The sequence below is a fragment of the Coenobita brevimanus genome, chromosome 38 (assembly GCF_032717465.1).
Source record: "Coenobita brevimanus isolate Jiangsu-jjx chromosome 38, ASM3271746v2, whole genome shotgun sequence".
NCBI classification, from domain to species: domain Eukaryota; kingdom Metazoa; phylum Arthropoda; class Malacostraca; order Decapoda; family Coenobitidae; genus Coenobita; species Coenobita brevimanus.
The window spans coordinates 2817135-2833135 of NC_136991.1; the positions used below are offsets into that span (position 1 = coordinate 2817135).

The 16001-nt window shown below is 41.9% G+C and overlaps 1 protein-coding gene across 2 annotated transcripts in view; it reads right to left on the reverse strand.

Annotated features, from left to right (window-relative positions):
• The window catches only part of Nf-YB (nuclear factor Y-box B), a 30588-nt gene extending 15822 nt beyond the window's left edge, over window positions 1–14766 (reverse strand). Inside the window, exons 1-3 of one of the 2 annotated variants that reach the window (XM_080269819.1) lie at window positions 14702–14766; window positions 9782–9994; window positions 1943–2032 (exon numbers count right to left, since the gene is read on the reverse strand). In XM_080269819.1, coding sequence (XP_080125945.1) covers window positions 1943–2032; window positions 9782–9979 — 288 coding nt within the window. In that variant the 5' untranslated portion in view covers window positions 9980–9994; window positions 14702–14766. Of the gene's footprint in view, window positions 1–1942; window positions 2033–9781; window positions 9995–10702; window positions 10817–14701 lie in introns of those variants that run through there. The other variant, XM_080269820.1, reaches the window with a different exon arrangement.
• Window positions 14767–16001: the final 1235 nt, after the last annotated feature.

Below are 16001 nucleotides of genomic sequence, written 5' to 3' on the forward strand. Positions count from 1 at the left end.
ATAGATGGATAATTTTCCCCATGTTTATGCATTCGCATCTAATGAATTTGCATCTTATGGGTGTTTTTTGGTACCTGTTACTTGTTAGATGTGAGATCTTAATGTAATTTGTTTGTGACACTCAAGTCCTAAACACTCAAGTTCAAGAAACTTACTACAGTAACCCCTCCAATATCTGGATCAATAGAGCCATAGGCAGGTCCGGATAGTGGTCCTGTCCGGATATTGGGCCCCAGCTTATGGACTAGTACTTACGGACCCTAACTCTGAAAAACACCTATACATCTCCCTCTGGACATGCATAGCACCTATTTAAGACCCAAATCACACCAATAAGGGACATAAAAGACTGAAATAAATGCAAAAGAACCATAAAATGAGGTTTTAGAGGTGAGTTTATACAATATTAAACATTCTGGGTACTTACAAGTCCCTTGGTCTTGCACTGGTTTGAACCGCCAGTTTGCAGTCCACAGTTAATCCTCTGCACTCTAAATTCTAATTTCTTAACACTGCACAACACTGTAAATTCCTGTGTGTTCTAGTGGCAAGGTATTGCAGTTTATTCACTGTTTATTCACAAAAAACAAGCACCTGTGGCTTGCACTGTTATGAGTATCTGCTCTCCATCGGAGTTAAGCTGTGACTGTTGATGTTGGTGGGGTAACAGAGTTGCCAGATCGCAACAGCCACATTACCAATCTCCTCAACTTTCATTGTCAAATATAACTTTTCATTACCAAATTCGTAAAGCTAGCATATATTCTTCACTAATTATATATACAAGTGGAAATACATGTAATCACTCTCCTTATAACTAACACCATGTTGATTATTTTCACACTATGTAGGGTAGCAGATTAATCAGAGAGAGCAAACAATCCACCATCTCCATCCTGTGTATCCTCATACATGTGAAAAATCCATTTGGTAATGCATTATTCTAATGCATTACCAAACGAATTTTTCATTACCAAATTGGCCCACACTTGGTAATGAAAAATACCAAATGGCAACCTGACAGGGGAGGGGGGAGGGGGATGGAAGGAAGGGGTGAAGGGACCATGGTGTAACAGCTGTTTGGCGCCAGGCGGGAATTTCAAATTATGGGAGGGAAAAAAGTCAGATTTTTTTCGAATTTTTTGCAGTTTTTGGCCCATTTTGGGAATATTGGATCCCAGGAGGATTATGTCCGGTTAGTGGGGATGTTCGGATATTGGGCGTTCGGATATTAGAGGGATTACTGTAATAAAATACTAAGGTTAGAAATGCTATAATTATGGTTATGTTTGGCCTCATTAGGCCTGGCCTACTTGTACTGTAAAACTGGTGAGGTTTAATAATTGGTAACTTCAAAATTATGCACTTCTGCAGATCCTTAAACTTACCTGGACACTGATATTCATATTATAATTAGAATATAATGAAAAAAACAGAATACAATCAGTCATTATTCAAAGTTGCTTCACTTAAAACTGCTTCATACTGCTGGTGAATTAACACTTGTTCTTCGCTTAATGATGTTAATGACTGATTATGAGTTCCTCTGATGTACTTTTCTCCAACTCAGTCATGAGCTACAAGTAAGTCTCACTTGAAGCTGCTTTACTTACAATAGGTTAACATTCTGCCAATGCATATCCTAGACTTCAGACCCTTGAAGTTAGTGACATATTTTTTCATTTTATTCTTGCTACCTGCAGATGGCTTTACCCAGATCAAGAAACTTTTAGAGCTTGAGGAGTTAGATGAACCTTTTCTGACTTCTTTGCTAAAATATATGTTCCTTAACTTCAATAAAGTACTCTGATGGTGATCTGATTAATAGAAAACAGGTCATCACACTGAAGGGGTTATATGAGGATGGAATACACAAACACACATAGTAGGTAATCATATATATCTCCACTAAGCACCTAAACACAGCCACATACTAACTAACCTGGTGGCAACGGTCTGAGGCTTCACTGGTCACAAAACTGATGAACTCACTCACACATTCCTGCACACACTCCCTTGCATCCTTGGCAATCTGTGGAAAAAGGGCATTATCAGTAAAGAAATTTAATGTTACTATAGTTGGTTTGTTTTCTCCTGACAAAAATAGGCCATTCCCACAACCTGAACACCTGTGCCAATTTGTGGCTGTGTGAAATTCTATGTGCAATACTTATGCGGAAGGAATAAGCTCCTTAGATACTGGTCAAATCCACTCTCCAATCTGACTACAGTGCTGTAAACCTGGGTATCAAATGTGCTGAAAATTGTTAGGGATCTTCATCCGGTTTGAAATAACATGCTACAGTAATTAAACTGACAGTGCTATTACAATTGCTTACAGTACTCCAAATAAACCTGTATTCTTTCACAGCAAATCAGAGAAGCTGTGTAAGAGGAAAACCTAATTAAACTTACCCATTACATCTTCAGCAATATCCAAAAAAGATCTAGGCCTCTATAAATTTACCACAAGGTTACTGTAGGAGACATTTCCTGAGATACCAATACCCCTATTCTTAATTTTATGGTTAATAAATCTGACACTGAAAAGCATGAATCTGTGAAAACATAGGAAATACAATATAACTAGAAAATACTATGCTTTCAAAACCCTGAAATCCAGAGAAAATCATGTGCCAAAATAAATGCACTTCTGGTGATAAGTGGTGGTGACCATCATTCACTTACCTAACGTAGTGCTGCCTACATCTTCTTTCAATTTTATTGTTCTGTTCTGTGCCTGCCCTCCTTTCTTTCTCTTTCTCCCATCCTTCCTGTCAATTTTTATTATTCTTCTTTCCTTTTTGGGTGGCTGTACACTGAGTGACAGGCACTCACCATCCACTCACTTGATGTAGTGCTGCTCTCAGGAGTCTGCCCTTTCTTCTCCATCATCCTTCTTTCCTTCCATTCTCTTCTGTCCTTCTTTCCTTCATTCTTTCCTCGTCCTTCTGCCTGCGGGTGACTTTATACTCCCTCTTCTGTCTTTCTTTCCTTTGTCCTTTCCTCTTCCTTCGCCTGTGGGTAACTCTACACTGAGTGACAAGCCAAATGGTTTCCTGTACACCAGGAAACAATTTACTACACTAGGTGGTAACCATATAACCAGATTTTTGCATCTGGTGGTTTAGTGGGTAATTACAGCACTTCAATCAGATTAAGACAGTGAAGGTTTATATCTAAGGAATGACTGGGGTTTATTGCTCACGTAATGCCACTCACAGATGAGTGAGGCTGGTCACTCTCATCTCAAATGTCTGGACCAACTTGCCTAGCCCCAGGCTTCTATGCTCCTCTTGGGGCAATGTAGGAATGAATGAAACATATCCATGGCCAAATTGGCCCATGGAAATTAGTTACATTGGCATAAATTGCATATCATCATCTTCACTGGTGTCTATAGTATAAGCTAATAAAAACACACAAAACTGATGAGTAAAAGTACAGAAGTGCAGTGAGAATAAACTTGTTAAAGAGTAAAAAATAGCTTAAGATGGGGCTATTTGACTCACTTTTAGCTACTTTTCATTGTACTAAGGTTTGTGGTGCAACATTTAGGGCACTTAAAAAGCTTTGCTATATGGGTAATGACACTGATGAACCAACTTCATATGTGAAAATTGATTTTAACATAGAAAAACAGAGAAAAGACATATCTGAGAAATAAAAACACCTGTAATGTTTATCAACACTAGATGTGAGGCAACTGGACTCGGTGGGCTTTCCTTCAGTGAAACAATTGAAGCTTTCATTCGAGTCGCTCTGACCTTCGACATCTTCTTGCTCAGTATAGTAATGTCCTTTGGTTGTGTCCTAAAGGACAGCTGCCTCTCCGTTCCCCCTGCTTCAATTTGAATCGAGCCAGCCAGGAGTTTGGTTATATACGTCCATTGGTCCTCCTTCAGTCCATGACTGCTGCAAGCGTTCAGTCTTGTAAACAACACATGGATTAAGGTGTTTTCCACTGGCAGTGATGGAGAACATGATGGACGTTGAACTCTTTGCTGTGTTCATGATACGCACCGTATGTTTTATACTATGCCGGAATATCTGGAGCTTTCCTTTAAGATCATCCGAGATGCTGATTTTGTCATAGTTAATGATGTCTGCAGGAGGTACAGTACACCCCTAACACTGTCTTCTATCTTTTTAAGGTAGGCCACTACGACCTCTTCAGAGACAGCAGCCCACTTCCTCGAAATGTTTTGGCATATCGTGGAGGACAGCAGGTCTTTATGTCTCTTCAGGAAGCCATGTACCCAGTCTGTGCATGGGAAGTTATCCTTGAAATCTGCAATGTAGTGTCTACAACTGTCCAGATAGTACTAGAGGAAGACTATCTATTTATCTATCTATAGCCCGACGCCCTAATCCCGCAAAGGGTGGCCGCAGACAAAACGCCTCCAGGTCACTCTGTCACCCACCATTTGACTCCCCTCCCCCCAACTCACCCCCCCCTCCCTCATATACCTCTCAACTCCATCCCTCCACCTCATCCTCGGTCTACCCCTCCCTCTCCCTCCCTCCACCTCACCTACATACACCCTCTTAGTCAGTCTTTCATTCTCCATCCTCTCCACATGTCCAAACCACCTCAGTGTATTTCTCCTAATCTTTTCAACCACATCCACATTTACCCCACAACGTTCCTTCACTTCTTCATTCGTCAACCTGTCCCTCCACGTCACTCCACATGCTCCTCTCAAGTAACTCATTTCCACTGCTCTCACTCTTGACTTGTTCCCTTCTTGCAAGGTCCACGCCTCGCTTCCATACGTCAGGGTAGGGATCACAATACCATCATGCAGTGACTTCTTAACTTCCATACTCACCTCCCTATTTCTCATCACTGCTTTCAGTGTACCAACAACCTTCCTTCCCTGCTGTACCCTTTCATTTACTTCATCCCCCAAAGTTCCATCCTTACTCATCACACTACCCAAGTACTTGAATGCACTCACATTCTCCATATCCTCACCATCCAACCTCACTACACACTCTGTGACTTCATTCCTCTCAAACACCATAACTTTACTTTTGTTTACATTAACTTTCAGCTTCCTCCTCCTACACACTGTCCCAAATTCATTCACCAAACCTTGCAACTCCCATTCATCTTCACTCAACAATACTGTATCATCAGCAAACAGCAACACCGGAAGCTTCCAAATCTCACCCTCATTCATTAGGGCCACCCCCACATCCACTGCCCTACCTTGAACCTCCTTTACAACCCCATCCATATATATATTAAACAGCCATGGAGACATTACACACCCCTGTTTCAGTCCCACATTGAGATCAAAGAACTCACTCAGCTCACCATCCACTCGCACCGTAGCCCTAGCTCCCTCATACATACTCTTCACAGCACTCAACAATTTCCCCTCCACTCCATATATTCTTAATACCTTCCACATACCTTGCCTATCTATTCTGTCATAAGCTTTCTCCAAGTCCATGAAGGCAGCATACACTTTCCTTCCCTTCTCTAGATACTTCTCCACTAAACATCTTAGAACAAATATCTGGTCTACACACCCTTTTCCCTTCCTAAATCCCCCTTGTTCTTCCCCAACTAGCTCCTCTGTCATATGCCTAACCCTATCAATGAGTATTCTACCATATATTTTACCAGTCACACTAAGAAGGCAAATACCCCTATGGTTACCACATACTTCTCTCTCCCCTTTTCCTTTGTACAGAGGAACAATTATACCTGATTTCCAGTCCTCTGGAACCCTTCCCTCTTCCCAAGCCAATCTACACAACTTCCATATCCACTCCACAACAATCTCACCCCCATACCTAAGCATTTCACCACACACTCCATCAATTCCTGGGGCCTTTCCCAGCTTAATCTTCTTCATCGCTTCCACTACTTCCGACCTACTGATCTCTTCCTCCCTCCTCTCATCTCTTCTTCTCCCAGCCATTCCCCAACCACTTATACTCACACTGCTCTCACTCTCTACATTCAACAAATCCTCAAAGTGCTCCTTCCATCTCCTCACTTTCTCTCTCTTCTCCACCAACAATCTATTATTCCTATCCTTCACTCCCCTACTATTTCCCCTTTCACACTGCCTTACTTTCTTTATCTCCTTCCAAAACAATTTCTTACTCTCCCTCCATTTCACACTCAGATTCCTCCCAAACTCTTCATCCACTTTCTTCTTACTCTCCTTCACCAGTCAAAGACAAAGCATATAAATTGCCCCAAAGTGCCGAGCCAATTTGCCCCAGGGGGTTGAGTCAAATTGCCCCTTTAGTCTAAACTCATAATGTTTTATAAATGAAAGCAACTAACTTACCTTGGCTGAGTAATAAACATTAATGACACTTAGCTTGTTATTATATAACCATGGGAGAGCGGAGGAAAATACAATTAACCTTGTCTATCTTTACTGTTGTAAATCACAGCTCAAAAACATCTGGAAATAACAGGAATGAAAAATTGATCACAGTTCACTTACCTTCAGCAAGCTATCCCTACGTTTCACATACAATTTAAATTGGTGATTTTAGAAAACAGTAAGTGGTGGCGACCATCATCCACTCACTTGATGTAGTTCTGCCTACTTCTTCCTTAGCCTTCATCATTCTTTTTCTGTGCCTGCCCTCCTCTCTACTTATTTCTCCCATCTTTCCTGTCACTTCTTATTGCTTTTCTTCCCGTTATAGGTGGCTTTATATTGAGTGACAAGCCAAATGGTTTCCTGTAAGCCAAGAAACCATTTAGTGCTGGGTGGTTACCATATAACCAAACCATACGTGCTCCCTACATGTCAGCAAGTGAGTTGGTGGAAGGTTAGTGCGCCTCCCCATAAAATAAATAACTCAAAGTCAAATGGCCACCGCTTAAGGGATTATGGTATCTGGCAATAGATAGATGGATAGATAGATAGAAAACAGTACCTTATGAAAGTCAAATACAATACTATATACAGTAGAAGTCCTATTTTTCGGCATCTATGGGACCAGGCAAGTGCCGAAATATCAAAATTGCCGAATTATCAAAAACCCTACCCATTCAGTACCTTATATGTTTTGGTGAATATTATCATCACTACTCATATCATTACAAATGTGTTTGGAAAGAGTACTGTATACTGTTTGATACTGTACAATACTGTAATGAATACAGTACTATACATGAATATGAAAAATAAAGAAATTAGTGAACATTCATCATTCATTCATTGCCAGACGCCATGTATCCCAGACGGGGTGGCCAATGGCTTAGAGTTAATTGTTTTACAGGGAGGGGCACTAATCCTCCACCAACCCCACTTGACACGTAGGGATGCCAACAGCATCTGGTGTTCCCAGGCGGTCACCCATCCAAGTACTAACCAGACCCAACGTTGCTTAACTTCGCTGATCGGACTGTATATAAATGTAACGGTACAGTAGGCCTACAAGTTCACATGCACTTACCTAAACTTATAGTAGGTTCCTTATTTACATATGTACAATAGAAGGGGTTGATTGGAGTCTGCTACTGCTGGAAGAAGTCCCCAGCAGTAGAGGGGACGAAAAAAATTGGAAAATCTGCCAAACGATCAGAGATTTTCGTAAATGGGACTATTTCTCAAAACTGCCGAAATGTCAGATTTGCCAAGGAATTGAATGCCGAAGAATTGGACTTTTACTGTACCCCTATTTACACTGTCTGGACCACTTGAGTCTCATTACCCCTTACTGAGTCTAATTGCCCCAGTCGTCTAATAGCCCCATCTTAGAGTACCTTCAAATAACTTCCCAACATCCTGGTGCAAAACTTTGCCTGCACCATGCAAGAGCTAAGTATATGTCTAGATGCAGAATTTCACGAGCTTTCTTGTGGCATTTTCGGTATTTCTATATGACAAATAGTATTCAATTAAATCCCCCAAAATTAAAAAACTCATTGGTGGTGGTGCATGGGGATGGTAGGAGGCAAGGCAGCTGGCACAGGGGACAGGGAGGGCAGGGGGTCAAGGATATAAATACATCTGGCAGCACTGAGGATGGAAGGGAATGGGCAGCTAGGGGATTTTTACCATTTGGTAAGGTAGCAGACGGGCATTTTTGCTCTGCTGGTGGGTTAGGGTCTGTGTTACTCACATGCTGGCAGTACATTCCAAGTGATCAAGTGGCTGCGGGACTTTGACCATTCGGAGTAGAAGCAAACAGCCATTTTTCCTCAGTTTGTCGGTTACAGTCTATTACCCGCATGCATCTGGTAGCATCCGAGTGAAGCAGGAGGCTAGGGGACTTTGACCATTTGGTAGGGGTCCGAAAAGGCATTTTAGCTCAGCTTGTGGGCTGTGGTCTATTACCCACACGTGAACACAGAGGCCAGCGAGTCACCCAACCAATTTTTTTAACTTGTTGGCTGCCAGCCGATGTTGGAACTTTTGTTCGGATACGGACAAATAAATATGGATATGGAAATAATACAACCAAGGCCTAACGTCTATATATGGAGAATTTGGATAATCAAGTGATTACTGTAGTTCGGAAGACCCTCAGTCCCCTGCCATTTGAATTACTGTACAGGACTTTTACCGTATACATGAAGTCCTAGGCAAGCAGAGACTTGTAAGTTAGGCTACTGCCATTCCAGTACATAAGTATACAGTATACACATCATTGCATGTTAACTTACTGAAAGAATATAATAGCCATAATGATGTGGTTATTACAGTAGTACCTCATTCTAGTGTGGAAGGCAATAAAGATCAATAGATTTTTATTGCCAATGAAGCTGGAAAAAAAAAAAAAAAAAAAAAAAAGTTAGGTGACCCACGCATTAAGACCGCTCACTTATTACAGGAACAGGCACCTGATAATTGTCTTTTTGAGGAGTTCAACAACATATCTGCAGATGTGCCTAAGCCTGCCTCTGTGGTCTTCAATGACGTTGCGCTAACCCCAGGGAAGCTAGCCCCAAAATCCCCCCCCCCCCAAGAAGTAAAAGCAAGTTTCTTCAAGGATAATGCTTGTTACTAAGTTACAGTAAGCCAAATGTAAAAAGTTTCCAGTCTACATGTTCCATGAAAAATGAATGTGTTTGTTAATCCAGTGTTTTGATGCTTCAGATTAGACAGTCTGAGACAGGGGAAGTGTTGTACTTCACAGCCATGGACACAGAATTCAGTTATTGGTTGGAAAGAAATCTAAACATCTTGGATTATCAGGGGCCTTATTAAGTACTGTGCTGTGAGTGTTTGGAAAAGTTCATGGCTAATACAAACACACACACACACACACATACCTAGGAGTAATTATCAATAACAGACTATCTCCAGATGACCACATTAGTGAGAAGGTGCGTAACAAGTATACACTGCTTGCTAATATAAGAATAGCATTCACATATATAAATGAAGACACGCTGAGAATAATAATAACATCATTTATCAGACCAACCTTAGAGTATGTATCGGTTGTCTGGAATCCCATGCCTGTACAGTACAGTACTGTACCAGATTTGTCCGATTGTGATTGAGATAACTTACACATCTATCTATCTTGTCAGTGCCTGGACTAGAATCCATTCTAAATAAGAATTAGCTACACATGGCCATGACTGACAACCTTCCTTGCTTGTCCAGTTCATACTTCCTCACCATCACTATTTCCAAAACAGAACTATAGTTACACATAATGAAGTTAAAGTAGGGGCATATGGACGTGTGGAAGGGTGTGAGTCCTAGCCGAGTTTAATTCTAGTTTGGAACGGACTGCAGAGTTGTCCTAACCATAAGACAGTTAACATGAACTCCTCTCCTACCTTTCCGGTCTTGGGGATGCCTTTCTTCATAATGCGGGCCACATTAGCAATGGGCAGAAAGCGGTCCTGCTCACGCAGGATGTGTGGTACATCCTCCTTCTCCTCCTCGTCATGCTGGTGGACGCTGTGGCCCTCCATCATGTACTGCTCTGACGTCAGGAATGATGCACCCATGTCTTCGCCTTCACCTCCTTCCATCTCCCTCACACCTCACTGACACACAAAGAACATCATGGTAAATATACTCTTTTCTCCTCATGGTAACTTAGTCTAACACTGTCACTTCTTCTTGAATGCTGAGTTGTGACAACCAACTGTCACTGTTGCTGTAACCCAAGATATATCTGTATGTCTGTATGTCAACCCAGTCAACTGCAAGCCAGTTGCCCTTTTTGTGCAGACCACTGTCCTCCTTCCAGAGAACAGGGACGAAAGTGAGGGGAACCTGTATGACCAGACAGCAATGCCATCTGCTATGTAAGTGCCACCATGAGATGGCAGCCCTCACATGCATCCCATTGCCTGACATTGGTTATCTAACTTCCCTCTTCATTAACAGTTAATAAAACAAACATATTACAACTAGACTATGAGGCTGATCATAAGTTATGTAAAAGATGCAGAACTGTAGTACAATCATATGCTGCTATGGAGCAATGTGAAATCAACTGCAAAACATAAAAAATCTCCAAGTTAAAGATGGCTTTGAATCCAATCCGTCAGCTTGGACAACAAAAACACAGCTTAAGTTATATGCATGGGCACTGTATTTTTACCAGGTTACATCTCATTAAGCTTGGTTTGCATGGAAACTGGTAGTTTTATATTCAATGACGTCAAAACTACACATTTTGGGAACTATCATCAACCTGTAAAATTGAGTCATTATATTTCATATATGGATAAGAATAATATTGGTACTACATTAAGTAAGTGGCAACTCCTTTCCATTTTCAACATCGTTAGGACTGAACAATGTTGCTTTCATGGTTAGGTTAGGTCCCATACAGTTTGGTTTGCATGTAACATTGATGAAGCCATAATCAGTCATAAGAGGAGCCCCTACAAACTGGAAAAGGATACCATCACTCGCCAGATATCTTAATGTCTATCTATATCTATCTATCTATTGCCAGACGCCATAATCCCGTAAGGGGTGGCCATTTGACTCTGAGTTATTTGTTTTACAGGGAGGGGCACTAACCCTCCACCAATCCACTTGCTGACACATAGGGAGCACGTATGGTAGTAGTAGTAGTAGTAGTTGTTCCCTAGGCAGTCTGGCCGAACAGCCCCGAGTCCCTTAGGAAGGCCACGGCCGAGACTGGGCTTTCCCACAGAGCTCTCAAAGAGTTTATGTTGTGTTGTTGGCGTAGGTGATTGTGTGCAATGCAGTCTTCCATAATGTGCTTAATAGTATGGGGTGCTGTGTTGCATCCTGGACAGGCATCAGCGACGGAGTCATCCAGCCTCTTCTGGTAGCTTAAGTGGGCTGGATGGTGCCCACATCTCAGCCTGGCCAGGTGGAACCTGTCCTCACGAGGAAGATAGGATTCAGAAGGATGGATGTCAGGAGGCCATGCATGTAGCTGTGTGTTGTCTTAAAGTGACTGAATGGAGCGGCGAGTGATCTGAGTGTGGATATGCTTCTGGAAGCTGGTCTGAGGTGGGCAAGGGGGGAGAGATGACAGTATTTGTGTATGGTATCGTGTGCTGGGTGTTGTTTTGATGTTCCTTGGTGTGGGTGGATGTGCTGCCATGTACTGTAGTGGATGTTGTGGGTTTGTGGAGGTTGCAGCAAGAAACTGGGTGCCTCTCATGTCTAGGTGATCCTTGACTTTGAGAACTTTGGTTTCTTTATGTAGGTGGTCTGTGGGTGTAGTAGCTGTGCAGCCTGTGATTATTTTTAGGGCCTTGTTCTGTATGGTCTGTAGAGTGTTGTAGTGTGTTTTGGTCAGGTTAGAAGCCCAGGCGGGGCTTGCATAATTCATCACTGAACGTATGTATTGTTTATATACTGTGGTGGTGGTTTCTTTGTTGTGCCTGTATGTTGTATGGGCAAGTGACCTCAAAGCATTGAGTCTTGGTGTTATTTTATTTTTAATGTTTGTGATGTGTTGTTTATATGACACTGATGTATTGTATGTTACACCAAGGATTTTGGGTGTGTGTGTGTGTGTGTGGTAGGGGAGTGTTGTTTATGGTGAGGTGTGGGATGTGACTGTGTTCTGCTGTCCAGTTTGTGAGAAGAGTCACTGTAGATTTGGCTGGGGCTATTTTGAGCCTGTTTGTGGTGAACCATTCGTGTAGTGTGTTGAGGTACGGTTGAATGATGTGTGCAGCTGTGTTTGCATTCTGGTGTGTACATGTAAGTGTTATATCATCTGCATAGGAAGCTATGTGTATCTGTGGTGTGTGGGTACGTCGTGCATGTATAGATTAAAGAGTGTAGGGGACAAAACAGATCCTTGGGGGAAGCCGTTTGTGAAGTTTCTGATGTTAGAAGACTGACCGGCAAATGTTACGTGTGCACATCTGCCTGCTAAGTAGTTTGCCAGCCATCTTTTTGTGTTATTGTGCATGTTTGTGTTGAGTACAGTATTTTGTTTGTGAGGTTGTGGCAGGGGATGACATCAAAAGCAGGTATGGTTTGATTATATGGTTACCACCCAATGTTGTAAATGGTTTCTTGGCTTACAGGAAACCATTTGGCTTGTCACTCAATGTAAAGCCACCTGTAAAGGAAAGAAAAGCAATAAGAAGTGACAGGAAAGATGGGAGAATTGGAAGAGAGGAGGGCAGGCACAGAAAAAGAATGACAGGCTAAGGAAGAAGTATGCAGCATTACATCAAGTGAGTGGATGATGGTCGCCACCACCTACCACTAATATCTTAATGTGAAATGGATGGGTGACCGCCTGGGAACACCAGATGCTGTTGGCATCCCTACGTGTCAAGTGGGGTTGGTGGAGGATTAGTGCCCCTCCCTGTAAAACAATTAACTCTAAGCCCTTGGCCACCCCATTTGGGATACATGGCATCTGGCAATGAATGAATGAATGAATGAAATGCAAAAGTGTGGTCACCTTGAATTACCATGCCCTCTGTTGTACAATTTTTTAGTTACTTTACTGAAAATAGGATTTTTATTGATTTATCTACATATAATACAGGAGAAGAAATGGCTTATTTTTCAAAATAAAATAGAAATGGAGGCTTGCCATTTGCATCTATCAGCTTAGGGAGAGTCTACATGCAATTATTAACATGTTGCCTAAGTATTGATCACTGTCATGTTTTTTGGTGTTGGATGTACATCTGCAAGGAAAAATTGTAAATGAGTGTAACGAAATTGCAACTTACATAACAAATGAAAGAAATATGGTACTTAAACAATCGAAGATTGTATGAACCCACTGAGCTCATACGAAGGGGCTTTCTCATGGGTAGCGCTGCATACTTTGTGTGCCCGCTGCCAGGGCCTCTCAATTGCAGAACATACTGGTACGTCGATGGGTCTCAGCGTGAAAAAAAGTTCTGACATACCCGTATGTTGACGGGACACGGCAGGTTAAGAGCATCAGTAAAATATCTATGATGAATATAATACTGATATAACACTTTATGCATGAATAATAATCCCGAGAGGAATTTTTTAAAAGGAAGGTACACCAACTCTGAGCAGGTAGTGACCCCACGTCATTTAGTCATCAGGAGAACACTGGCAACTTTCAGGAGTTTGTGGGGGCTCTAATTAAAGATTTCTGAAACTTAAAAACAACAGTATTATTTTCAAAATTTGGTTATATTTCTACCGTCTGATGCCTTAATCCCATAGCCAGACAAAATTCACTTCTGTCTTCTGCCATCTGTCTGCTCCCTCTCCAACTCTGAACTCCCTTGTATAGTATACCTCTCCTCCCCATTCCTCCACCTTGCAAATGAAAATAACTAACAGATGTTGTTTTACTGAAGGACGCTCTCCTAGAATTTCATGCTGGTGCAATATAAAACCAGGTCCTAATTAAAAAAGAACCACATACATATTACACCACAGAACTTGCCAAAACACCTGAACAGTAAAGCAATGCTAAGTATTTTTAAGCCAAATAAGGGTAACTATATTAGTCATGCAATTTATGTTATAATAGTGAATTACTGACTTCATATTGACAAAGCATTGCAAAACTGACCATGACCAACTTCATAACTCTATGTACATAATACATTGTTAGTCTGCCTCCCACAGCATTACCAAGCTGACCATTACCTATTTCCGGGCCATATGAACACGCTTCAAAGCCTGAGTTAACCTCCCATTGCACAATCTTGTCCGACAATCCCAAGGTGGCCATGGTATCTCCTCCCAGCATCCCTTAACCAAATTTAGGATCGCAAAGTGAAAACTGACGCCGGAACGTAGAACTATCTCGTCGGCCATTTCTTAATTGCTCTTGTTTTTGTGCCTCCATATTACTCTTGTAGTATCGAATTAATCGGACCACGTGCCTCTTCGCTCCGATTCTCACTCAACTTTCCGTGGCCTTCACTAAACTTGAAAGATCTTACCAACTGTTGAGGCTTGATATTGCCTCATTCACTTCTAGAGACCCTTCCCTCGTTCAACAAATTCGTCTGAAATTATTAGGAATAAAGAGGGTTTCTCGAGCTAATACCAACTGAGAAGTCTGGCGATAATCATTGGCGCCAAACACGAAGTGATTGACCGAAAATTCCTACCAACTACGTCCTCTAAAATAGACGCTAACAAAAATCTGAAGCCTCATTTTTGGCGTCATTTCAGCTCCTTTTAAGCGGACTGGAAGGTACATGGGCAAGTATTAACTGGCGCCTATGACGCCTTCCAGCTCCCGGGAGAAGATTGGCAGATAATTATTGGCGCCAAACATGAAAAGTTACCTGAGATTGGATGAAATAACGGCGACTACAGATTGGTCAGAAGCGGCCACTCACAGAGCGCCGGGCCGTAAACAAACCATCATTGGCTCTTCCCACCCTCCCTGCCTCTCCATTGGCTCTTTTGGCTGCCTAATGCAAGTTCACTTTCGAGTTCAAAGGTCTATTTTCCCATTAAGAGTTATTTTGTACATCTAAATTTAAGGGAGAAATGGAATATAAGGGTGAATTTTGTAAAACATGAGTTGTCACTAAAACAGCGACAGGAAACGAGTTTCTCCTTATCGTACTCAGACAACTCAAGGTTATCGTACCGAGAAATTTCCAAAGACCACATTTTCCAGATAGGATTTATAATCACTTGTAATATTAAGAGGAGAAGTTATTGTAGAGAGAGATTTCATAAGGCATGAGCTGTTAGCAGAAGAGGAAGAAAAAAAGAAAAAGCTTAACGATATTGTACCAAGACACAGCAGTGGTATCGTACTTTCCAGGCCCACTTGCATGTACTATTGCTAGGGTGTAGTATTGTTAGAGGAAAACACTTGCATGATTTACCTAAATTAAAATTACACTAGCATGGAATCTATAGGAAAACCACCTTCTTTTGTTCTAAAAGTACTGTATACCTTTACAACTTATATGTTTCAGTCATTAAAACTCCATTTCAACCAATCTATCATTCTCAGCCGCAAGTGATTTAATTATCGTATTCTAGGGTAGAAACACTGGAACGATATTGGATGACCCAGTCGTAACGTGCCTATACAACTTTCGACACGCTGTGAACAGCCGGTGTCGTATGCACGGTGTGACTCCTGGAAGTTAACGTTCTCTTGCTCTCTGTTTAACCTAAATTAACCTAACCTAGCCGACACCGGTCCGCAAATACTGTCACTCCATGGACCTCCGGAAATAATTTGGTTACACCGCGATGTAGGAACACGGTGTCTCGCAATCTGTTTTTACGAAAAGTAGTAGTTGCTGAGTAACCCAGTCTGTCTGCCCGAACAGACATCAGTTACACGTATGCAATCGCCCTTCCAGGCCCGCGGCGTCCCTGGCAGTGAACCGATGTTCCCTTGCGGAACACAGCGCCACGCCACAGGGAAGTGCGGGGAAGACTTGATCAAAGTTTATTGTTGAGGTATGGTTCCTGGGTGGAGGCCACATTTAAATGAGTTCTCCATCCAGTTAACAGGGGCATCATAGTTGGCTCCACGTCATCCCGTTATGCGGTATTAAAGTTATCATCCAGCGTTGTAAATAGTTTCCTGGGTTATAGGAATTCCACCACTAGACC